The sequence below is a fragment of the Aquarana catesbeiana genome, linkage group LG06 (genome assembly GCF_042186555.1).
Source record: "Aquarana catesbeiana isolate 2022-GZ linkage group LG06, ASM4218655v1, whole genome shotgun sequence".
NCBI classification, from domain to species: Eukaryota; Metazoa; Chordata; class Amphibia; order Anura; family Ranidae; genus Aquarana; species Aquarana catesbeiana.
The window spans coordinates 32526665-32552309 of NC_133329.1; the positions used below are offsets into that span (position 1 = coordinate 32526665).

Genomic DNA, 25645 nt, shown 5'->3' on the forward strand with positions numbered 1-25645 from the left:
TGATGTTTTTGTTGTTTTATTTTAGGAGAGATTGGATAGGGTTGAGGGAATTAGGTGGGATACTCCAGAAACAATATACAACTTGAGGACTTAGGTATTCTTTCGGGACAAGCTATATTAAAGTCTGTGTTTGTAGCAAACAGTAGACTTCAGCTTTAAGGTAGTAGTAGTAGTAGTAGTAGTAGTAGTAGTAGTAGTAGTAGTAGTAGTAGTAATAGTGGTTACTATAAACTTCTTTCTTAGAGCCACAAGAGCAAAGTCCCTTTAAGTAGGAAAATCAGATGGACAAAGCTCTTTATCACACCAGCCGGTGTCCCCTTTAACTAGACCCACAGCTGACTCTCTCTAGCACCAGAGGGGTGGCAAAAGCACAAAGGTCCCCAAGATCTTGATTCCAAATCCCTTTAGCTTTTAAAGTTATGGTTGCTCCTTTTCTAAAAATGCATGTTGCCTGACCAGAAGAGGCGTGCAAATCATAAATTGAAATCACCAACTCCTGATCTCCACACTGGTTCCAGGGCAATTACTGAGAAAAGACTGAAGCCAAGGATCAGCATGACAACCAGGGAATTAGTATCTTCAGAAGGGATCTTCAGTGGCAGCCTCACTGCTCTTCCACACTGCAGGATTCCATTAAAGTGTACGGAAACCCTAACAAACCTGAATGTCTCTTATTTGCTCCCTTTTGGTCTATTAACCCTTTCCCATCTAGCCTCGTTGTCTCTTTAAATGGGTCTACAGTATACGCCCCCCAGGGTGGGACAAGCTTCCCAATCATGGGACCACTGTGATTGGTTGTCACAGTAGTCACATTATCGGGAGACTGTCCTGCTAGCTGGCTCCTGATAATAATGAAAGACTACACTGGGAGGGCACAGTGAGCATGCACTCTATTAAAGAGCAAAAAGCTTTCAATACATCACAAAAAAATACATATAAGTGCGACAGAACAAAAGTGTTTCTGTTCAATGAGTACAAAAAAATACTTTTTTATCCTGACAGAAATCTTGTCAGCTCTGCTGTTTGAATGTGCTGCACCGTTATCAGTTATGTGGTTCCCTGCTTTCTCTGCGGACTAATGAACACCTCCTTTCTATGCAGTGGAGATGAGGAATGGGGGAGGTATTCTACAGTCCTAACCCACTTCCTGTCCTAGTGTGACAACGCTGCTCCCCCACTGATACAGGGAGTGGGTGTTGTCACCCTCATACGGGAAGTGTGTTGCTGGCAGGATCACCAGGTAAAAATAAAGGGAGAAAATCCAATAGAAGAAGACTGATGCATCCACCACATCTAAGCACTGGACATCTATCATTTATTGCAGTTTTTTGAGTTGAGACATGCTTAAAAATATTTATATTGCAAAGTTCTCAGCAGAAACCCCTTCCAGTGCTATGAAGGTGCATACAATCTTCAGTTCACTGATTGGCGGCTATCTTCATCTGGGTGCTCTTCAGGGAGTATTTCTGCCCTCGCCATGAAGACCAGGTCATGCCAATGGCGTATTGCTCATTCAGGCCTCCCAGGTATAGACCGTTCAGGTTGGTGCTGTGGCAGGCGTTGTACCAGGATCCTGCCTTGAACATACTGGCACAGTTTCCGGAATGCCTATCCCTATCGTGATCATGGGTGGAGAAATTCATGTCTTTTTGGTTCCAGAGAGAATTGCCTGTTCAAAGGAAAACAACATTTAGTTCACTGGAGATTTCTGTCACCTAAGTATTAATCAGAAGTATGACCAAAGAGTAAAGGGGAGAGTAGAGAGAGATAGAACCAGGGGCAGACTGATAACTCATGGGGCCCCCGGGCAATAGAAGATCATGGGGCCCCCTGTGTCCTCACGTGGGGGGGAGGACACAGGGGGGCACCGTGGGGGGGCACAGGGGCATGCCATGGGGGAGCACAGGAGGTTGCTGTGGGGGGGACACAGGAGCACAGGAGGGCACAGTGGGAGGGGGACACTGGGGTACACCATGGGGGGAAGAAAAAGGGCCTCTGTGGCGGGCAGCATCTCTTTGATTTGGGGGAGTAAGAGGATTTGTACTGGGGGTGCTTTAAGAGGGGAGGACACAGGGGGATGCCGTGGGAGGGGGACAGAGGAGGATGCCTTGGGGGAGGGGACACAGGAGGATTCCGTGGGGGACAATGACACATGGGGATGCCGTGGGGCACAACGACACAGGGGGATGCCATGTGGGAGACACAGGAAGATGCTGTGGGGGAAGACACAGGGGGGTGCCATGGGGGGACAGGAGGACACCGCGGGGCGAGAACACAGGCGGATGCCTTAGGGGGGGACACAGGAGGATGCCGTGGGTGGACGGCACAGGGGGGTGCCATGGGGGAACACAGAAGGATGTTGTTGGGGGAGGACACAGGGGGATGCCATGGGGGGGGACACAGGAGGATGCCATGGGGGGGTCCTCTGTGGCAGGCAGCATCTCTTTGATTTGGGGGGTAAGAATATTTGTGCTGGAGGGTGCTTTGGGAGGAGAGAGGACCTAAAATCTCCTCACCCCCCAGCACAAATCCCCTCCCCCCTCTATCATCACTCCTCCATGTGACAGTCCTCACATCATCAGCCAGCTCTAGCAGTGCAATGTCCCCCGTCCCACCCTCCCCCTCCTGTCTATGAGAACACCGGAGCCGAGGAGAAGGAGGGGGGGTCAGTAGCTCGGCGTGGTGTGCAGGCTGTCCTGTTGGGGCCCGGGCCCCCTACATGTGTACTGGCTGCCCCCCACCGATGGCAGCCCTGGTGTCTCACCCGTTGCCTGTAAAAGGAACTGTCACCACGCGGCGTGCGCTGCACCTCCGCTCTTCTCGTCCATCCCAGGTGATGTCAAGTACAAGCACCTGGGGTGGACAGGAGGGAAGGAGAAGCCAGTGGGGAGAAGCGAGTGCCACGTGGTGACAGTTATTATTACAGGCGCTTCCTGTGCTAGAGTTCATCTGTTGAAGAGCCTCTCAATGGCCCCGGGCCCTCTGGCAGTGCCCAATGGGTCAGTCCGCTTCTGGAGAGAACACCTCTGTATTAGGGTTGCCACCTCATCCCTTTAAACCCAAACACATATTAATTACACAGGTTCTGTGGCTGATTAAGATGTTAATTAAACCCACTTGGTGCCTTATCTGCATTCAATTAGCCACAAAACCTGTGTAATTAATATGTGTTAGGGTTTAAAGGGATGAAGTGGCAACTCTACTCTGTATGGATATTTACCATACCAATGGAGATCCCAGCCTGAGACTGGGAGTGAGAACACCTGGGCGCAGTGCAGCACCTTCCACATTGCAGCACCTCAAGGAAGAGTGGAGTGTCCATTTACCCTCTGCTTCCCACCGCTGATCACCGGAGGCTTTCGTGGAGAAACTGAGGGGGCCCCCCTTCTACAGTGAAAGGGCTATTCACCTGTTGCTTATACCGCTAGCAATGACTGAGCCACTGAGAGCACGACACCAAGTGTACCCAATCCATACCGCACCCATACTTCACTCTATACTGCACTTCTTCCAAATCTAGACTGCACCTATACCAACCCTACACCGCATTACACTGAACCTTTACCACATCTGAACCACATCTACCTTGCACCTGTGCCGAGACTATACCGTGCCTATATTGCATGCAGGCTAACTGGGACTGTTGTTAAGTGCACCAACGCTCTTAAAGGGCCCCAACGATGGCTGGTAGAAAATCTCAAAGGACTGCCTCTCCTGCAATAATTATTCTGCAGACCACCTTTGTTCTCCTGCCCCCTCTACCACCTGTATGCTTTGCTTTTGAACAGTGCATATCCAGCCGGACTAGTATTGCTGCCATAAATGCACTCTGGCGGTATAGCTCCAGCATTCAGTAGATTAAACTTTACTATTGCTCACTGCTGCACTTGAGGTGACTTTGCTACTGTTTATGCTGATCCGGATGCCAAATTTCATTGTATGCCTAGTACTTACTGATAATAACTTTGTATGCTAAATTGTGTTATTATCATTTTTTGCTAGCCCATTTATCAACCATATTGGGTGACTATATATATATATATATATAGTTTGCCTTTACTTCCTGGTTTGGTGCCTGTTTTCTTTGATATAACACTGCTAATGGGTACCAAATATTAATTTCATTGATTTACTGTGATATTGTATGTTTATACACTGAACCTGGTGAGTCAGAGGGGCTGAGGTTCTTTAGAAGGTTGAGGCAAAGAACAGAGGACCCATCCTATCCAGCGGCTCTTAAGGGGGTAGTGCTACATTTCCTTCCATGCATCCACCCACCCTTCCATCCATTTTCTTTCCATCTATTCTTCTGTCCATTTGTCCATCTATGCCATACATCCATTTATCCTTTCTTTAATTTTCCATCCATGTATTCTTTCCTTCCATCCATCCCATCCATCTTCTTTCCATCCATCCATCCTTCTAGTCATCCATCTATCCATCCATCTTCTTTCCATACATTCTTCTCTCCATCCATCCATCCATCCATCCATCCGTTGTTTTATTTTCCATCCATCCATCCTTCCATGAATCCATCTATTTTCTTTCCATCAATCCTACTGTTCATCCATGTCATTGATCCATTCATCCTTTTGTTCATTTACCATCAATTTATTCTTTCCTTTCATCCATCATTCTGTCCATTTTCCATCAATATATTCATTCAGCCCCATCTTCTTCTGTCTATCTGTCAATTTTCCTTCTATTCATCCATTCACAATATTTTCTTTCGATCAATCCATCCCTACCTTCCCTCTCTCTTCCTTCCTTCCTTCCTTCCTCCATGCATCCTTCCATCTTGTACTCCAAAAACAGAAGTAGCCAACCATCTATAATCCTGGTTTGGTTACTCACCAGCCGGTCTGGATGGATCTCCTTCCTCAAACCCGTCAATGAACAGTTTGTAGTTGTCTTCCTCAGCAGAGATGGCGAGCGGTGAGAGGGCAAATTTATTGTAGATCACAAAACGGGAGTCATTGTCAAAATCTGTCATGTCGATGCGCAGACGGTAGGACCTCTGCAGGGTGAGGTGGTAGATGTTCTCCAAACCTGTGCCAGAAAAAAAAGGTTTCACATCTACACCAATACACTTATTGATTTACACCAGTAATTTGCCTTCACATATAAACCCTGATGAAGGGGAGGTATTAAAACCTGAAACATGTTGGCTGTGATACCAATAAAGTAAAGATTTTTTTGAAGGGGAACCATTATTGCATCACTTTCTGAATAAGGCTCTGGTTCTCCAGATTGGAGTAAAGCCTTTACTACTATAGTGCAGCTCCACTGCACACCGGCCATGGGGGGGGGGGGTCGCTCGCTTAGCATTCATAGAAAGACTTTTTTTTTTTTTCAATGAATGCATGGCGTTCTCTGATTGGACAGGGTGTAAATCATGACTGCCCCTCCTCTCCACCTCATCCAATCAGAGAAAGAAAACACCATTCTGGCACATTCCACCAGAAAAAAAGCCCTGGCTGTTACTATACAGTAAATTAACAATTCTTTGGTTTAGGGTCCTGGGCTCGTACCCACAACAAATTGTACTTACTACTAAATATCAGCAACAACTCGTTGGTTGGGGCCCGGGCCCCTCAGGGCACCTGGGCCCCCTACATGTGTATGGGCTGTCCCCCCCGATGGCGGACCTTGGTATGATATATACATTGGACCAAGCTGGACCAATGTTGGTATGCAATACAGATAATTCCTGGAGCTATAAATATACCATTTTGTTCTATATGTTCAATAAGGGCAACAAAAGTCTTGTTGATCCTGCTGGAAAGCTAGTCAGCTGATAACTTCCTGTGTTGCACTGATATTAGTTAAAATTTGTTACCAGCCATCTGTGAGGGCTACAGGACTCCAGGAAGTCCATAACAGGACTACAGTCCATGTTATGGACCTGAGGGGATAGGTAGCTGCTCTGTAGTCCTAACGCATTTCTTGTCCTATAGTGACAGCTCTGCTCCTCCATAGAGGTGAGTGAGCATTGTCACCCTAGAGCAGGAAGTGTGTTACTGGCAGAATCACCAGGAAATATCCTGAAAATTAAAAAGACCAATGCAGCCACCACTTCTAAGCTGCAATACATTACATTTGTGTTCTTGGGTTTACATAGTTACATAAAAAAATCAGAATTTATATTTTCTTAGTTTTTATTATCGTGTCTCCACACGTAGGTGTATATACACAACGATCACCGATTATGACCACTGACAGGTAAAGGGAATATCTCATGTAGAGCCCTGGGGTTTAGTCAGGGAGCTTCTCACCAAATTCCTTGTCGGGAGTAGCTACTGTAGTTAATTGCTAGGGGATCCATTGATTTCTCACTTAGTTTGGCCTTGTTGTACTTTTCTCTTCTACCACCAGGTGGCCGAGCACTTGGAGGTATTAGATATGAGAAGGACAACTCAGGGTCAGATTATGGATATATAGGGCTTCTCAGCCAATGGGCAGGGGTTTTCTTTGAATCCCATGGCCTGCTGAAAGTACCTATACATTTGGGTGAGGTCAGGTGATTGGGGTTCTGTGCCACCTGGACGGCTGTCTGGGTAGACGTGTGTCTAGACGTGTCGAGATTGGGCCTATCCCAGGGGCATCTGGCTGCCAGGCTGTGTGACGGCCTATCCAGAAGTAAGAGGGCAGCGCAGGGTTGGGACTGTGGCTTGCAGTCCAACCAGAAGCAACGGTTTTGCCGGGCGGAGAACCAGTCGTGGTTGGAAGTAGAAGGGAAGCTTTCGCCACTAAGGGACCAATCACCTTATTACCAGGGGCTACAGTGAATAACTGAAACAAAAGTACCGGAGCAAAATTCTCACTGAACGGGCGCGGTGGAGAATTGGGAAACTTCAGGCGGTGATCAAGTCATGGACCCAACCAGCGGAGGTGACGCTTGCAGAGCAGCCTTGTGTGTCAAGCCAGGGACCGAGCCGGTCAACGGGGGTGAAGCTTGAGAGGTATCTAGAGTGTCAAGCTAGGGACCCAGCAGAGAAGCGTGGGTGACGTTTGAGACAGATACCACCGGAAAAGCCTTGAGGAGCTCAGGGATTCAGTGAATCAGAGGGTCCAGTTGAGAGACCAGGAGCTCAAGGGGCTGAAGAACTACAAGTAGAAGTTGTAGTAAAGCTGAAAGAACTGTTACATTTGAACTAGGAACTGTTAAGTACTGTTGCCATAGGAGACCTGTACGTGCAGAAGTGGCACCTTGCTGGGGCCTTTCCCTGCACGGCTGTCCTCCTATTGAAGTCTCGGTGTCTGCCTATTGAAATTGTAACTACTTAAGGGTGTAATGGCCCTAACCCTCTTTCCCCTGCACAATATAAAAAGGACTGTTAAAAAGAAATAAACCTCTTTTGCATCCAAAAAGATGTCTGGCACCCAATGACTTTTATCACCTATGCACCCAGTATGCCTCACAACCCACTACATATTGAAGGATGTCAGCGGTCTGTGACCTCAAAGGTTTTCATTAGACTGGACAAGGTGGGAGACCTTGCTACACTTGTTACAATGGCATCTGAAAATGAGTGGGATATATTAGGCGGCAAGTGAACATGTTGTCCATGAAGTTGATGTGGTGACTGCAGAAAAAAATGTGCATTGCAGTTTCTTGTGTATGGGGCTGTGAAGCCCATGGTGGCCCATGTCCACAGCCAAAAGCTTCTACAATGGTCACATGAACATCAGAACTGGACTACGGAGCAATGGAAGAAGGTGGTCTGATGAATCACGTTTTCTTTTACATCATGTGGATGCCCGGTGTGTGCGCCACTTACCTGGGGAAGAGATGGCACCAGGATGCGATATAAGAAGGCAGGTTGGCAGAGGCAGTGTGATGCTTTGGGCAATGTTCTGCTGAGAAACCTTCCATCCTGCCATTCATGTGGATGTTACTTTGGTGTCCATGCCTCAATGGATCAGGGCTGTTTTAGCAAAAGGGGGCCATACTCAATTTTAGATGGGTAGTCATAATGTTATGGCTGATTGGTGTATAACGGAACTGTCCAATAATACTGGTGGAAAATGAAAGCCTTACCCAGCCAATACTCTTTGTCGGCATGCCCGAATCCGAACTTGTAGTCCTCCCAGCCTCGAAAAAAATTCTCACTTCCATCAAACCTTTTCTGAAATACCTGGAGAAGAAGAATCACATTACTGGATTATTTTACACTGCTGATCTGTAGGCACAAGCTTCGGGTTTTAGTTAAAGTGGTTCTAAAGGCAGAAGGTTTTTTTTTACCTTACTGCATTCTATGCATTAAGATAAAAAAAACTTTCTGTGTTGAGCTCCCCCGCTTAGCCTCCCCTTATACTTTCCTGAGACCAATGTTGATTCCCCGCTGTGCACCAGAGCAACATCACTGCTCTCTCTCTCTCCCCCTCCTCACTGGCTCAAGGGCAGCAGCAGAAACCACTGGCTCCTGCTGCTGTCAATCACAGCCAGTAAGGAGGGAGCAGGGGCAGGGCCAAGCTGCACTATGTGTGTCAATGCATGAGTGCCCCTTAGAAAGCTGCTTGCTATGGGGGGGCACTCAGCAAGGGGGGAGTAGCCAGGAGCGCTGGTGGGGGACCCCAGAAGAGGAGGATTGGGGCTGCTCTGTGCAAAACCTTTACACAGAGCAGGTAAAGATAACATGCGAGAGGCAAGGAGTTTGGGACTTTTAATGAAGCACGTAGGTATACAAGTTCAATTTTATTGGAAATCGGAATAGTAATATATAATGGTAATCATAAGTAAACAAATAATATCCAATACAATTCATATAAATCAATGTACATATAATGGGGGCAGTTGGCCACATGATTGCAGACATTTGGTATCACATAATACGTATACCAAAAAAATGTATCAAGTAAAACATGTAATACATGAGAACACGGCATGTAATAGCTCTATGCATTTCGTGGATTTATCCACTCTTCGGGAGCATGCCCATTAGACATGTGCACTGACAAAAAAAAATTTTGTTTTCGCTTCATTCGTTTTTTTGCTTTTTTCTGAAATTCGAAAATTCGGATTTTCAAAATTCCAAATTTCCAAATTTCCGAATTTCGAAATTCCAAATTTTGAATTTCGAATTTGCGAATTCCAAATTTCCAAATTTAGAATTCCGAATTTCCAAATTTTCTAATTCGAATTTCGAATTTTCGGAGTTCGAAAATTCGAAAATCTGAAAAAAGAAAGAAAATCAGTAAAATTCTAAATAATAACTAACTAATAATAACTAACTATTAAATTATAGGTATTGGAATTCCCTTTCAAATTTGGCTGTTTGTGACCGTAACGAATACAAATTTATCTGAAGTTACGAAATATCCGAAAAATAAGGAATGCCGCATCTAAACAAATGGAATGGAACAAATTAATAATAAATAATAATAATAAAAAGGTTTTATTATTATTATTGTTATTTATTATTATTAGATCGTTACGTTCCATTTGTTTAGATATGGCATTAGTTATTTCAGATAATTCGTAACTTCGGATAAATTCGTACTCGATCACTAACAGCCAAATTTGAAAGGAAATTCCAATACCTATAATTTAATATTTATTAATAGTTAGTTATTTCAGATTTTCGGGTTTTCGAACTTTCATATTTTTATTCTTTTGAATGTTCAGATTTTCATTCTTATTTTTGGGTTTTCAAATTTCCAAATTTTTTGGAATTTTCGAATTTACGAACTTCCGAAATTTTGAATTTCCGAACTTCCGAACTTCCGAACTTCCAAAATTTAGAATTTCCGAACTTTCGAATCTCGAATTTTCGAAATTTTCCAATTTACGAAATTTACAATTTCCGAATTTCAAATTTCCAAAATTTCGAATTTCCGAGTTTCCAAAATTTCGAATTTCGGAAATTCAGAACTTCGGAAATTTGAAAATTCGAAAATTCGAAATTCGGAAATTCGGAAATTCGAAATTCGGAAATTCGGAAATTCGAAATTCGGAAATTCGAAAATTTGGAAATTCGGAATTTCAGAAATTAACGAATTTGTCAAAATTCGTTTAAAAACGAATTCAGAACTAAACGAATTGCACATGTCTAATGCCCATGAATTGGATAAATAATGTAATATAATGGAGATAAATTCTAATGGTCTGGCCCTGCCAAGGAGAAAAAAGTAAGAAGTAAATAAACTTTGGATAAAACTTTATAGACTCCACTCTCTGAAGTATTTACAAAATGTACCTGCATGATAAGAGTATGACACTAAGAGCCAGAGATCCCCTAAGGGCATCAGCCCCGGGAGCTGAGGTGGCATGGACGGCCCATGGCCCAGCAAGGATGACATCCAGGGAGGGCAACCCCCAAAGTGGAAGTAATCAAAAGTGGCCGTGAGTGCTGGAAACATCAAAGGGTACTACTTGTTTTTTTTAGAAACCAATTGTCTGCAGTCATGTGGCCAACTGCCCTCATTGTATGTACATTTCTTTATATGAACTGGATATTATTTATTTATTTATGATCACCATTATACATTACTATACCGATTTCCAATAAAAATTAAACTTGTATACCTACGTGCTTCATTCAAAGTCCCAACTCCTTGCCTCTCGCGTCATTTAGATGGAGGGATGGAGGCAATCGACTTTACCAGGTCACCGTCTCATTTAAAGTCCCAAGCGTCCTTTCCTCTTTTCATGTTTGTTGTTTATTTATTTATTTATTTTTATTTTACCTTTACAATCACATTAACCCCTTCAGCCCCAGAAGGATTTTCCTCCTTCATAACCAGGCCATTTTTTTGCGAAATGGCATTGCGGTACTTTAACTGACAATTGCGCGGTCTTGCAACGCTGTGCACAAATAAAATTTCCTTTTTCCCCACAAATAGGGCTTCCTTTTGGTGGTATTTGATCACCTCTGCGTTTTTTATTTTTTGCACTATAAACAAAAAAAAAAAAAAAAGACAATTTTGAAAAAAAAAACCAAATATTTTCGACTTTCTGCTATAAAACATATCCAATAAAAAATGTAAAAATAAAAAAGGGAATTAATTAATCAATTTAGGCCAATATGTATTCTTCTACATATTTTTGGTAAAACAAATCCCAATAAGCGTATATTTATTGGTTTGCGCAAAAGTTATAGCGTCTACAAACTATGGAATATATTTATGGAATTTTTATTTATTTATTTGTTTTGTTTTACTAGTAATAGCAGAGATCAGCGACTTATTGTGAGACTGCGACATTGCGGTGGACAAATCAGACACTAACTGACACTTTTTTGGGGGCCAGCGACACTAATACAATAATTAGTGCTAAAAATATGCACTGTGACTGTACTAATGACACTGGCTGGGAAGGGATTAACATCAGGGGCGATCAAAGGGTTAAATATGTTCCTAGGGAATGCTTGCTAACTGTGGGGGAGGTGCTTTAACTGTGGGAAGGCACAGATCTGTGTTCCTGCTTAGCAGAAACACAGGATCTCTACCTTCCCTACTAACAGAACGGGGATCTGCCTTGTTTACATAGGCAGACCATCATTCTGCCTCTCTATACAAAGATCAGCGGGTCCAGGCGGACATGCCGATTGGCTCCCACTGTGTCCAATCACAGCGGGAGCAGGTCACCAGCGGCATTTTGCACAGGGAAGCCATTTGCCTCCGTATATCTACGGTATACTGTTGGGAAGCAGTTAAACATGAGTTAGGCCCCCACCCCAAGTCATTCATGGCTCAAGAAAAATGGCCAAACCAATGTGTCTGGTCATGTCTAAATCAGCCAATAGCCAACTGTCATCAGAACACAATAGCACAGTGGGAGTGATTCCTCCTGATCCACATGTGTGGATTGTGGAATCGGGGTAATTTTTTTTCCATTCAACTCGCAGGTTGAACCAGCAAAATAAAAAAGAATAATGTATGGCCACCCTTACTATGAAGTAGAAATTCTCTCTGAATCAAGCAGATCAATATGCTAAGTAGATATCTCTGCGTAAATCATTCTAATGTATGGGGGGGGTTCAAAAAATGGTTTGCCCCCAGATATACTAGGTACTCTACTGTTGGAGGGGGTCATAAGATAAGTGCACTATGGTTCTCTACACAAGTGTTTGTCTGCTCCCATTACTTACGGTCCATGGTCCCTTTGGAGTGGTCATGTCGCAGTACACTGGGACTGGAATTGAATAACATCCTTTGGGGAATATCAAATATACTCCATCCGAGGTCATACCACTCTCATATACATCCTTGCAGTCCAGAGGTTGGCTGGTCTGGTATAGTTCACAAGTTTTAACTGGAAGTACAAAATATAGAGTTGAGTGTTTTGTTTCCTTAAAGCTGAACTCCAGATGTTGCATTTTTTGGGATTGGTAAATTGGTTCAGCTTGGACCAATGTAAGTATGTGCCCTACCTGTGGGATCCCCACGGAAGCGGGAAATCACTGAATTTGTTGCATTTTTATCAATAAATGCAAAGCATTCTCTGATTCAACAAGGTGGAGGCTGTGATGTCACTGCTCCGCCTCTCAACCTTGTCCAATTAGAAAACACCTTGCCATAAATAAGAATAAGGCTAAGCAAGCAACCCCTGGTTTTCATTATGCAGCAGGGGAGTCTGCTCAGCATGGGACCCAGAAGACAGCAGTAATCACTGTAGTAGTGGAGGCCACTATGGGGATTCTCCTCTTCCACAGCAGTCCCACAGGTACGGTATTTGCATACTCACTTTGGTCCAAGCTGGACCAATGTTACCATGCAAAAAAAAAAATCAATATCTGGAACTCAGCTTTACCAGGGATCTGTTATTGCCGGGACTAATTGATCTTGGCCAAACCTTATGAAAATGGTGGGGGGGGGGACAAATATCAGCCAAGATAGCACAGTACAGCATTTTACCTCATGGCTGACTCCATCTTGGACCTGGACCTCTTTTCACAAAGGGGTTCCAACCTCAAGCCATGGGAGTATGGTATAGCACTTTACCCCTTGGATGACCGCTTCTTTGGCCCAGATCTCACTTAAAGTGGAAGTTCAGTCAAAAGCTAACTAAGGCTAAAACTATTCCCCTTTCAAAGCTTATTTTATCTAACCCTGTAAAGAAAAGATATGTATACTACCCACTTTGAAGCCACTTTGGTCCACTCACATGATCTTACCAATGGTGTTTTTTGTGTAGAAGAAAAATTGACATTAATGGCTGTAAATGCCTGGAAGATGAGGTCACCTATAGAGAATCCATTGTCAGCCTCCCATTCTCTACACTGAAGTCAATGTTGACAGCTGATCATGGAACCAGACCGCGGCGTCAGCATAGGTAAGTATGCACATCTTTTCTTTACATGGGTTAGATAGAATAGGTTTGGAATTGGGAGTGGGAAAAGGTTTAGCCTTAGATTTTGACTGAACTTCCACTTGGATTCAACCTCAGCTAAGGGAGCACAGTACAGCACTTTTCCCCTTGGCTAATCCCTTTTTTTGAGCTAGGCCTCACTTCAAAAGGGGGGCCCAACCTCAGCCAAGCATGGTACAGCACTTTGATTCTTGGTTGACCCATTCTTTGACCAAGATCTCATTTAACGGGGGAGGCAACATCAGCCAAGGGAACATGGTACAGCACTTTAACCCTTGACTGACTACATCTTGGACCTAAATGTCCATTAATGGGTAGGCCAACCTCAGCCAATTGAGAATGGTAAATAAATTTACCCCTTGGCTGACCCCCTTCTTTGACCGAGCTGTAGGTGGGTCGAGAACACTCACAGTTCTGACAGAGTATAGAGAGCAAGATTCAGCTGAACCGACAGCACCTGTAGAGAGGAGTAGAATGCGGCCTAGCTGTCTTTTGTCCAAGCAGGCAGATATACAGTGAAGTTGTGAACCCTACACTTTCTTTCCTCATCAGAAACCTTACCCTGCCACTAGTTCTGTCCCTACTGAGTGGGGTTACCTATCCCTACTCTACTAACTTGCAAAATTCTCTCCAAACCAGAGAGCGAGTGCCTTAAAAAGGCTCTGCCTGATCCAAGATGGCTGCCAGTGAAACATGGGGTTGCAGAATCCAATGGGATAGCTTTCCCAGTGACCCAGGAAACCATGAAGAAACCCTGTACCTTTTGACTTCCTCTCCAACTGCAGTCCCACTGTAGAAGAGCACCTCCTGCAGTGGAGAAAGTAGCCTGCACCTGCTTACATGGCCCCTCATTAAGTAGGGGGGCAACTTTAGCCAAGGGGGCACAGTTCATGACTTTACCATATTGCTGACTCCTTCTTAGACCCAAACCTAACTTCACAATGAAGGGGGCTCAACTTTAGCCAAGGGAGATTGGTACAACACTTTACACCTTGGTTGACCCCTACTTTGACCTGGTCCTCACTTCACAGAAGGGGTCCAACCCTTAGGCAAGGGAGAATGGTACAGCACTTTATTGCTTACCTAACTTCTTTTTGGAAATGGGCCTTACCTCACAGGGGCAGTACACCTTAACCATGGCTGTATGGTACTGGTTTGGACTTTAATCAGAAAATTAAGTCCTACTAGATCACTTCAGGCTGGCTCCTTTTGCAGGTACAGCTATGGAAAACATTATAAATAATTGCTGTTTAAAGTCCAGTAATACACTGTCTCACCCTGCTCTGCACTTGCCCAGCTGCTCTCCATTTCTGACATTGTGTCAAAAATTAGAGCTACTAGAGGCCGATCTGCTGACAGCCTAAAGATTTACTGCTGCTCAGGGCTCTGGGCGTCAGCAAAATGGCAGCCTTTAGCAAGAAGAAACTGGAGCAAGGCTGGAGGAAATTTACAGGACACACTAATTTTGGTAGCATAATTATTAAAGAAGGTCCCGGAGCAGAGGACTGAAGGGGATCAGCGCAGGGACAGCATGACATGTGCGGACTGCACAGTCACGCTGTCATACGCTGTTTCCCCTTTAAGAAAAAGGGGGAGTGGCTGTAGCAGAGAAGGAAGTGCTGGAGAGGATTAGGAGGAAGAAGGGGGAAGTGACGTCAGTGGAGAGCGACGGGGAAAAGATTCCCACCCACTCTCCCTTGTGTGCTTATTTTAAACATGAGACTATGGAGTCAGCTTGGGCAGTGGTTTGGGTCTGTGAGGAGGAGGAGATTCATGTTATGGTGTTTTTACATGGTCGGTACCCATATGTAATATGGGCTTTGTTATGTACCTTCCGGTTACGAGGTGTTAACCCGGAAGGGGTAAAGTTAGGTCACTGGGGAAGGTTGTTTACTGTCTCACAGTCTGGGGTTTGCGACTGGAGACCAAAAAGTTTTTACAAAGTTTTTACAGTGACCTGTGGGTGGGTTCCCCTCCAAGACCCTAATAAGTACTGAGAAAGTTTATTATTAAAAAGTTATTTAAAATGTTATTTATTTATTTTTATATTTTGTTAATAAAAGGCCGTCAAGGCCATTTACTCCAGCACCTTGTCACGTCTTTTGTGGGGAGAAGTGGAGGGGTTTTGAGTATGTCTAAGGGGGTGGTTAAGGGGACTGGGGGTTTAAGTCCTTCACAGGTCATGTGGAATGTATGTTTAATGCTAAAAAACATTATTTTTTTATCAAGTTGTTATGTGTAAAGTTCCACTTTAAGTCCCTTTTTCACTAATTCTTCCAACTATCAGACATTCAAAATACCAAAGCCATTAAAGCGGAGGTCCGGCCCTCCGACGAAAAATGAAAAGTCAGCAGTTACAAATACTGTAGCTGCTGACTTTTAATATATGGACACTTACCTGCCATGTCGGCACCCCAGCCGCCGCAATTCCTGGTAATGGAACCCGGCATTGAAGCCTTTCGGCTTCACAGCCCGTTCCCCACTGTGCATGCGTGAAGCGCGCTTTCTAATTGGTCTGGCGGCGGAGGAAGAAGGAGGGGGCCAAACTTCTGGGAGATCAGGCCACGGCCCAGCCTCCCAGAAGTGGGGGGCAGTACCTGTCAAAAACAGGTCCCCGTTCCCCCCTGAAAGGTGCCAAATGTGGCACCGGAGGGGGGGGGGGGGGGCGGAGATGGATAAGCGGAAGTTTCACTTTTGAGTGGAACTCCACTTTGATAACATTGACACACACTCATGGAAGTATTGTACACCAGTGCAGAAAGTAATATTTTACATTTTTATAATTAATCGGGAGAAGAGACAAGAGAGGAAATTTTTACTCACGCCGATTCTGGTTGAGAGGTGCTGCAATAACAGGAGCCGAGCAGAACAACAGGAGCCAGGCCAGGTCCAAAGACAGGGGCTGCGTGATGAAGGAAGAATGGTTAGTGACTTTTTATAGTAGTTGTTACTCTGGATATAATTGTAGCGTTTACTCCCGTAGGAGCCAGTGGAGTTTTTCCCAGGTTCTTCCCCGGGGGATTGCCCTGCAAACGGCCAGGCAAACGGTCGCAGCCACACTTTTCCTCAGTAACCAATCTAGTGCTGTTTTTGTTGTTTTTATTTTTAGAGAACGTGGATGAGGTTAGGGGAGTTGAGTGGGATACTTTAAAAACAGAAATTATGTACAGGTTGAGGCAGTGCCGGGACAAGGTCACCCAGTGCCCAGGGCGAACATACCAAATTGCCCCCCCCCCCCCGGGTTGGGCATGACCAATCATCTTCTGTCTGGTCTGATAACCACACCTGATCATTATACCTACCTATAGAATGCAAAGTCAGGACTGGATAAATTATAAAGTGCAAGGGTCAAGAGCAGAAATAATGTACAGAGTATAGGAATTAGCAACAGGGGTATTTTATAAAAGCAGTGGGTTGGTGTGCAGGATCATAAGTTGGGCCCAGCTTCTAGAGGATAAAGTGCGTTGAGCGGCAAAAATTGGGTGTGGCTTTCACTTATTGAGTATGGCGTAAAAAGATTTACAGTGCAAGGGTTCAGTAGCAAGTGATGCAGAGCTCGGGACGGGAATGGATATAAAAAAGAGTTATTAAGGATTGTGGAAATGGGGTTCAGAAGGGATAAAGTTTTTTAGGGTAGGAAGGGTCCACTTCTTTTAGTGCTTGTTCAGAATATCTACAATATTTTAGTGTGCATGAACTGAGGACTGGTATAAAACCCAAGATGTTATATATTACTATACTATATAATAATATATATACCAATAACATAATAGTAATAGTAATATATATACTATATATTACTATTACTATATTGCAGCTTAACAATCATTAGATGTGGTGGCTGCTTTAGTTTTATTTTAGGCTTTTCCCCTCAGTTTTCACCTGGTGATCTGGCCAGTGGCACGCGTCCTGTATTAGAGTGCCCCCAATCTGGATAAAGGAGCACAGAAGGCACAGCCGGTAGCAGCATGGTCAGTCTGGGAAGGAGGGTAGTGTTAGATGTACTAGCAGATTTAGCAACACTAACAAGTTGAAGCCAAACTCACTAGCCAAGGGAAAACAGGATCACTCATTCTTCACACTTCAGCACACTGGACTCCTCTACTTTCTGCTCTGCTGTCTAAAGTCAACATGGGAAAGAGAATGAGGAGGACACGCTCTGACACACAGGGGGGCTCTGACACGCAGGGGGGCTCTGACATGCAGGGGGGCTCTGACACGCAGGGGGGCTCTGACATGCAGGGGGGCTCTGACACTCAGGAGAGCTCTGACACGCAGGGGGGCTCTGACACGCAGGGGGGCTCTGACACTCAGGAGAGCTCTGACACGCAGGGGGGCTCTGACACTCAGGAGAGCTCTGACACGCAGGGGGGCTCTGACACGCAGGGGGGCTCTGACACGAAGGGGGGCTCTGACATGCAGGGGGGCTCTGACACACAGGGGGGCTCTGACATGCAGGGGGGCTCTGACACACTGGGGGGCTCTGACACGCAGGGGGGCTCTGACATGCAGGGGGGCTCTGACACACAGGGGGGCTCTGATACGCAGGGGGGCTCTGACACGCAGGGGAGCTCTGACACACAGGGGGCTCTGACACGCAGGGGGGCTCTGACACGAAGGGGGGCTCTGACACGCAGGGGGGCTCTGACACGAAGGGGGGCACTGACACGCAGGGGAGCTCTGACACACAGGGGGGCTCTGACACGAAGGGGGGCTCTGACACGCAGGGGGGCTCTGACACGAAGGGGGGCTCTGACACGCAGGGGGGCTCTGACACGAAGGGGGGCTCTGACACGCAGGGGGGGCTCTGACACGCAGGGGGGCTCTGACACGAAGGGGGGCTCTGACACGAAGGGGGGCTCTGACACACAGGGGGGCTCTGACACGCAGGGGGGCTCTGACACGCAGGGGGGCTCTGACACGAAGGGGGGCTCTGACACGCAGGGGGGCTCTGACACACAGGGGGGCTCTGATTCCCAACAAAGTCTATGGAAATTGCAGCTTGCTAAAATAATGTTTCCCCATCCTTTGTCCCCAGTCTGCACATGTACAGAGCTCTAAGCTAACACCCCAGCTCTTTGCTGGGTAAGTGAGGCTGACAGAGCAGGGGAGGGCTCAATAGACTGACGGGAGGCTGGGCTAATAGGGACAGGTTTTTTTTTCTCATTGCACCCAGCTTATTTCAGGCAAATAATATAGTAAGTACACTGCTGTTAGTGAGGCATATCCTGTGTTCAGAATAGGAGACAGCTGGGGTGGGTTAGTTAAGCACTGGATCCCCTTCCCGTACACAAGTACTAGATGGATCAGCAGAGAACATTAGCAAATGAAAAGTCCCAGTATATATTCCCAACATATATAAGAATTGTTCTTCTCTTTTAGTAAACCTGCTCTGCAAAGTACAGGGCGGGTTTACAGCACAGCCAGGCACAGTTTGGAAGGCAGAGCAGTGGGGACTCACATGGAAGAAAACTGACATCCATCCTGTGAGATCTTCATGTTGGGAGTCTGGGAGAGCTGTGTGATGAATGCAGGGGGCGGGAAGCAATGATAGGGACAGCACTGTCGTGTTATCATCGTTGCTCTGCCCACCTGTAGAGGATCTCTCAGTGTCACAGCCCGATCCAGCCAGCCAGACTAATGAGAAATCAAGCCCGGGAGAGTGAATTCTTCTCCCTGTGTGCCAGGATGTGGTTGCCGCTGTAGAGAGGAGGCAAGCAATATGTATGGGCGCATCCTCAACCCACTTTTTGGGCAGGCTGTAGCATTAAGTGAAGCCATAACCTAAATATTCTCTGCCCAGATCCCTATGCATGCTGCTGCCGGCAACCCAGCGCCCCCTCCCACACTCCTCTCACACCCTGCCCAGGGCAGCCGCCCCTCCCGCCCACCCCTTGTACTGGCCCTGGGTTGAGGACAGTGAACTCTTTTCTGAAAAGCTGAAGCAGAAGACCTTGCATATAGCAGACTATGGACTTGGCTTGTAGTAGAAGCAGTTAACACCACACAAGCTTTTTCCTTTAGAGCAGCAAGTCCCTTCACAGAGAACTAGATAGACTAAGCTCTTCAGGACACCAGCCATTTTAGCAAACACACAGCTGACTCTCTAGCACAAGAGGAGTGACAGCAGCCCAAAAGTCTCTAAGATCTCTTAGCAGTCTGTACTCACAAAATGTCCAGGAACAGTTGGTTGCCTCCTTCCAACTTCCAACTGACACTTTTCTCCAGTGATACCAGACTAGATCATCAGCAGACAGCCTCTTAGTCAGCTCTCTGTCGCTTCAGCATCCAGGCCCTCAGATCATCCATCTGAGTCCTCATGAACAGCAAGCAAATGCTAGCAGGGCAGCATTCCCTCCAGGCTGGACTGACTCTCTCCAGGAAAAGACACCGAGCTCAGTGTGCTCAGAGAATATATATACAGTCTTCCAGCAGCCTTCAGGGCCCAGTTCTCTAAGATTGGCCAGAGCTGCATAAATATTTATACTTCCATGCCAGCTCCACACCTATGATCCAGAAAATTCCCACAGCTCACTGGACAGCAGAGGGAGCCTTCAAACTGGCAGAAGTGGAGGACACTGAGAAGACCTAACTAGTCAAAGGCAGCTGCGCTGAATACAGTGAGCAACTAAATTTATCTAAAACAAAAAATTAAAACCACACCGATTACAGTGTGACAAGCTAAATTTACCTATAAGAACACAGCTCCAACACTAAATCTAACTATCTAATCCTAGCACCAATATATGAGATAGATAGAATAGATAGATAGATAGATAGATAGATAGATAGATAGATAGATAGATAGATAGATAGATAGATAGATAGATAGATAGATAGATAGATAGATAGATAGATAGATAGATAGATAGATAGATCATTCTATGCATTAAGGTAAAAAGCATTCTGTGTCTAGCATGCCTCCCCAGCACCTCCTAATACTTACCTGAGCCCCATCACTGTCCAGCGATGTCCACAAATGCCTCAGCCGTCTGGGACTCTCCCTCCTAATTGGCTGAGACACAGCAGTGGCGCCATTGGCTCCCGTGACTTTCAATCAAAGTCAGTTAGCTAATCAGCGAAGAGAAGTGGTGGGGCCGAACAGCAGCACTGTGTCTGAATGGACACAGGGAGCTGCAGCTCAGCTCGGGTGCACCCATATTAAGCTGCTTGCTGTAGGGGCACTTGACAGGAGGGAGGGGCCAGGAGCAGCAAAGAAGAGGAGGATCTGGGCTGCTCTGTGCAAAACCACTCTATAGAGCAGGTTTGTTATTTTTTTTAAATGAGACTTTACAATCACTTTAAGGTTAAAGTAGAACTAAAGGCATTATATTTGGTATATAGTCAGAATGTGTTATAAACTCTGTATGTTTTTTTTTTATTTTTGCCATCTGATTTCCTTTGGGGAGATTTCCCTTCACTTCCTGTCCCATAAACAAAACAGGAAGTGAGAGGACGTCTATTGAGACGAAACATACGTCGGGTTGGAGGACATAGCGGTGATGTCAGCACACCCGCCGTGGCGCAGGACAGTAATTTCTGAATGCCTGATGGATTAATTTTTACACTTGTAAATAGAATACCGTTCTTTTAATACATTTTTTAAAATGGGAAGTTACGCAATGAGCGATTGTGTTGTTTTTTTATATGTATGCTTAATGAATGAGGACAACCAACCGGCTGCATTATCGGGTGATCTTTTTGATGACACATCTAACATACAGATCCTGTCAGGTGAGTGTTACCTGCATACCCACAGTGGGTATATATAAGGGTATATGTATATATACCCATATATATTGACGCCTGCGAAAGACAGCTACAGCATGGGCTACAAATGCCGGGAGGGACTCCTTGGGACTCGGCTGATCACACAGCAGGGTGAAGGGCCAATCACAGTCGGCTCTTTACCATGTGATCAGCTGTCAGCCAAGTAAACAGAAGCCGGTTACCAGCTTTTTTTTTTCTCTTCACGCTGTCAGCATAAAGAAAAGAAGAAAGCCATTAACAGAAAGCCTCCTGTTAGAGGGACATCGGTCCCCTTACTGCCCATCAGTTCTGCTAATCACTGCCCACCAGTGCCATCTATCAGTGTTCATCAGTGCTGCCAATCAGTGCCCACCAGTGCCACCTATCAGTGCTCATCAGTGCTGCCAATCAGTACCCAGTGCCACCTATCAGTGTTCATCAGTGCTACCAATCAGTGCCCACCAGTGCCATCTATCAGTGCTTATCAGTGCTGCCAATCAGTGCCCACCAGTGCCATCCATCAGTGTTCATCAGTGCTGCCAATCAGTGCCCACCAGTGCCACCTATCAGTGTTCATCAGTGCTGCCAATCAGTGCTCACCAGTGCCACCTATCAGTGTTCATCAGTGCTGCCAATCAGTGCCCACCAGTGCCATCTATCAGTGCTTATCAGTGCTGCCAATCAGTGCCCCCCCAGTGCCATCTATCAGTGCTCATCAGTGCTGCCAATCAGTGCCCACAAATGCCACCTATCAGTGTTCAACAGTGCTGACAATCAGTGCCCAGCAGTGCCACCTATCAGTGTTCATTAGTGCTGCCAATCAGTGCCCACCAGTGCCACCTATCAGTGTTCATTGGTGCTGCCAATCAGTGCCCACCAGTGCCATCTATCAGTGCTGCCAATCAGTGCCCACAAGTGCCACCTATGAATGTTCATCAGTGCTGCCAATCAGTGCCCACCAGTGCCATCTATCAATGCTCATCAGTGCTGCCAATCAGTGCCCACAAGTGCCACCTATCAGTGTTCAACAGTGCTGACAATCAGTGGCCAGCAGTGCCACCTATCAGTGTTCATTAGTGCTGCCAATCAGTGCCCACTAGTGCCACCTATCAGTGTTCATTGGTGCTGCCAATCAGTGCCCACCAGTGCCATCTATCAGTGCTGCCAATCAGTGCCCACGAGTGCCACCTATCAGTGTTCATCAGTGCTGCCAATCAGTGCCCACCAGTGCCACCTATCAGTGCTCATCAGTGCTGCTAATCAGTGCCCACCAGTGCCATCTATCAGTGCTGCCAATCAGTGCCCACAAGTGCCACCTATCAGTGCTGCCAATCAGTTCCCACCAGTGCCACCTATCAGTGCTCATCAGTGCTGCTAATCAGTGCCCACCAGTGCTGCCTATCTGTGCTGCCTATCAGGGCCCATCAGTGCCACCCATCATCGCAGCCTCATCAGTGCCCATCTGTGCAACCTATCTGTGCCTATCAGTGCCACCTCATCAGTGCCCATCAGTGAGGGAGAAAAATTGCCTGTTTGCAAAATTTTATAACAAAATATGAAAAACCTTTTGTTTGTTTTTTTCAAAATTTTCAGTCTTTTTTTGTTTGTTTAGCAAAAAATAAAAAAAACCCAGTAGTGATTCATGTAAATACCACCAAAAGAAAGCTCTATTTGTGGGGAAAAAAATGATAGAAATATAATTTGTGTACAGTGTTGGATGACCGCACAATTGTCATTCAAAGTGTGACAGCGCTGAAAGCTGAAAATTGGCTTGGGCAGGAAGGGGGTAAAAGTGCCCGGTAGGCAAGTGGTTAAGCACATGTGGAGCACCTGTGTCACCACCAGTATTTGGAATTGGGATTCCTCTGTCTATGTCATTCACCAATTTTTTTGCCACATTTGAAGATTTGTCATTTTGAATGAACTTTTTTTGCATTTTTTTATGCTTTGCACAGAATATTTGGCGCTTTAATTGAATTTAATATCCAATCTGTATACCTCACTTGGTACTTTACTGAATAATATTATTTATAAATGCACATGTTTACAGTTTTACATGTATGTCAGCGGGCGTGCTGACAGCACCGCTATGTCCTCCAATCCGACATACGTTTCGTCTCAATAGACTTCCTCTCACTTCCTGTTTTGTTTATGGGACAGGAAGTGAAGGGAAATCTCCCCAAAGGAACACAGATGGCAAAAAAAAAAAACTTATAGGGTTTATATATACATGTATATATGGATGAATTATCTTTTTTGCACTTATGGCACTTTATTCTCATCAGTGTATGAGCACTACATGATTTGATTATTTTAATACATTTTTGTTTGAGTATATTCACAGCACAACACATTTTTTTTTTGATTGTTATGTCTTAGTCTGACCCAGTGCCAGGACACCCCACCCCCCCCAAGTTGTATGAGCATTATGTGTCAGTAAAAATCGCCCCCCCCCCCCCAAAAAAAATTGAACACTAATCTGCATGTTTAACCCCTAAGCATGAATCCCAGTACAAATCTCCCCTGCCAGCACTAATCTTTGCCCTCCCCCATCCCCCCTTCAAGCTGAAATACTCTCTCTCTCCAAATAACCCCAGCACAAATCCTCCCCTCAAAGAAAATCACCCCTCCAAGCACAAATCCCCTCCCCTCCCCCACTCCAAACCCCCCCCCCCTTAGCACAAATTCATGCCCAATACCCTCCTAGCACAAATTCCCCCAATCATCCCTACTAGCACAAATCAACCCCCCCCCCTCCCAAAAAAAAAAGATTCCCTCCTAGCACAAATATCCTCCCCCTTTACCATATAACCTCTTCTAGCACAACCACCCCCCCCCCCCCCCAGCACAAATCCTCTTCCCCAACCCCCCTCCTAACACAAATCCCCCCAAATTACCATTCCTAGCACAAACCCCTAATTTTTCCCACTGAAACTATTCTTATCCCGTGCCACCCTACCCTACCAACTTCAACACAAATCCCCTCCCCTCCCCTCACTCCAAATCCCCCCTCCCAGCAAAAACTCATCCCCAATCCCTCCTCCTAGCATAAATCATCCCCCCAAATTTACCCTCTTAGCATAAATACCCCCCAATGATCCCTACTAGCACAAATCATCCCCCAAATTTACCCTCCTAGCATAAATATCACCCAATCATCCCTACTAGCACAAATCATCCTCCAAATTTACCCTCCTAGCAAAATTACCCCCCCCCCCCAATCATCCCTACTAGCACAAATTCTCCCCCCCCCCCCAAAGAAAAATATCCCATCCAAGCACAAATTCCCTCCCCCCTCTGCCATATCAGCTCTTCGAACGCAACCCCCCCCCCCCCCCAGCAGAAATCCTCTTCCCCATCCCCTCTCCCAACACACCTCCCCCCAAATCACCATTCCTAGCACAAACCCCTAATTTCCCCTCCTAGGACAATTCTTATCCCCTGCCACCCTCCAAAATCCCCCTCCCAACACAAATCCCCTGAATCTTCTGGAGGTGCCCCCCTCCACCACCTCACATGATACCACAGTGCCCAGGGCAGCTGTGCCTTCTGTCCACCCCTTGTCCTGGTCCTGGTCTGACCTTACAACCTACATACAGCAATACAAGCTTGCTTTAAATGTATTTTCTGTAGATGGAGTTGAACTCCATTCAAACAGCTAAATAGACGGCTGAAACTCATAATAAGTTAATTATTAACACAAGGATTTCTAATTGTTTTCAGCCCGTCCTGCGACTCAAACATTGTCACCATCTAGCACGCTCTCGTACTCACCTGCATTGTTCGTCCTCCCAGTATAGTGGTTCTCCTCCCAGTATAGTGGTTCTCCTCCCAGTATAGTGGTTCTCCTCCCAGTATAGTGGTTCTCCTCCCAGTATAGTGGTTCTCCTCCCAGTATATAGTGGTTCTCCTCCCAGTATAGTGGTTCTCCTCTCAGTATAGTGGTTCTCCTCTCAGTATAGTGGTTCTCCTCCCAGTATATAGTGGTTCTCCTCCTAGTATATTGTGGTTCTCCTCCCAGTATAGTGGTTCTTCTCCCAGTATATAGTGGTTCTCCTCTCAGTATAGTGGTTCTCCTCTCAGTAGAGTGGTTCTCCTCCCAGTATATAGTGGTTCTCCTCTCAGTATAGTGGTTCTCCTCTCAGTATAGTGGTTCTTCTCCCAGTATATAGTGGTTCTTCTCCCAGTATATAGTGGTTCTCCTCCTAATATATTGTGGTTCTCCTCCCAGTATAGTGGTTCTTCTCCCAGTATATAGTGGTTCTTCTCCCAGTATATAGTGGTTCTCCTCCCAGTATAGTGGTTCTCCTCCCAGTATAGTGGTTCTCCTCCCAGTATAGCGGTTCTCCTCCCAGTATATAGTGGTTCTCCTCTCAGTATAGTGGTTCTCCTCTCAGTATAGTGGTTCTCCTCCCAGTATATAGCGGTTCTCCTACTAGTATATAGTGGTTCTCCTCCCAGTATAATTCTTCTCTTCCCAGTATATAGTGGTTCTCCTCCTAGTATGTAGTGGTTCTCCTCCCAGTATAGTGGTTCTCCCAGTATAGTGGTTCTGAATGTGGGGGGTGATGTTTATATAATCCG

General features: G+C 45.7%; 1 protein-coding gene across 1 annotated transcript; it reads right to left on the reverse strand.

Moving 5' to 3' along the window:
- On the reverse strand, positions 1–25645 carry LOC141148274 (microfibril-associated glycoprotein 4-like). The gene is made up of 6 exons (XM_073635550.1): positions 24836–25645; positions 16136–16214; positions 12093–12256; positions 8042–8138; positions 4855–5049; positions 1–1669 (listed from the first exon to the last, which is right to left on the reverse strand). The coding sequence occupies exons 1-6, from the start codon at positions 24839–24841 to the stop codon at positions 1419–1421; spliced, it is 792 nt and encodes a 263-aa protein (XP_073491651.1). The 5' UTR covers positions 24842–25645; the 3' UTR covers positions 1–1418.

Excerpts from the sequence above, each read along its gene's own strand:
- LOC141148274 (XM_073635550.1), bottom strand. Across the intron at positions 12,257-16,135 it reads ACCTCTCAACCAGAATCGGC|TTAAAACTTGTGAACTATAC; the intron begins GTGAGTAAAAAT and ends TTGTACTTCCAG. Across the intron at positions 5,050-8,041 it reads CGACAAAGAGTATTGGCTGG|GTTTGGAGAACATCTACCAC; the intron begins GTAAGGCTTTCA and ends TTTCTGGCACAG.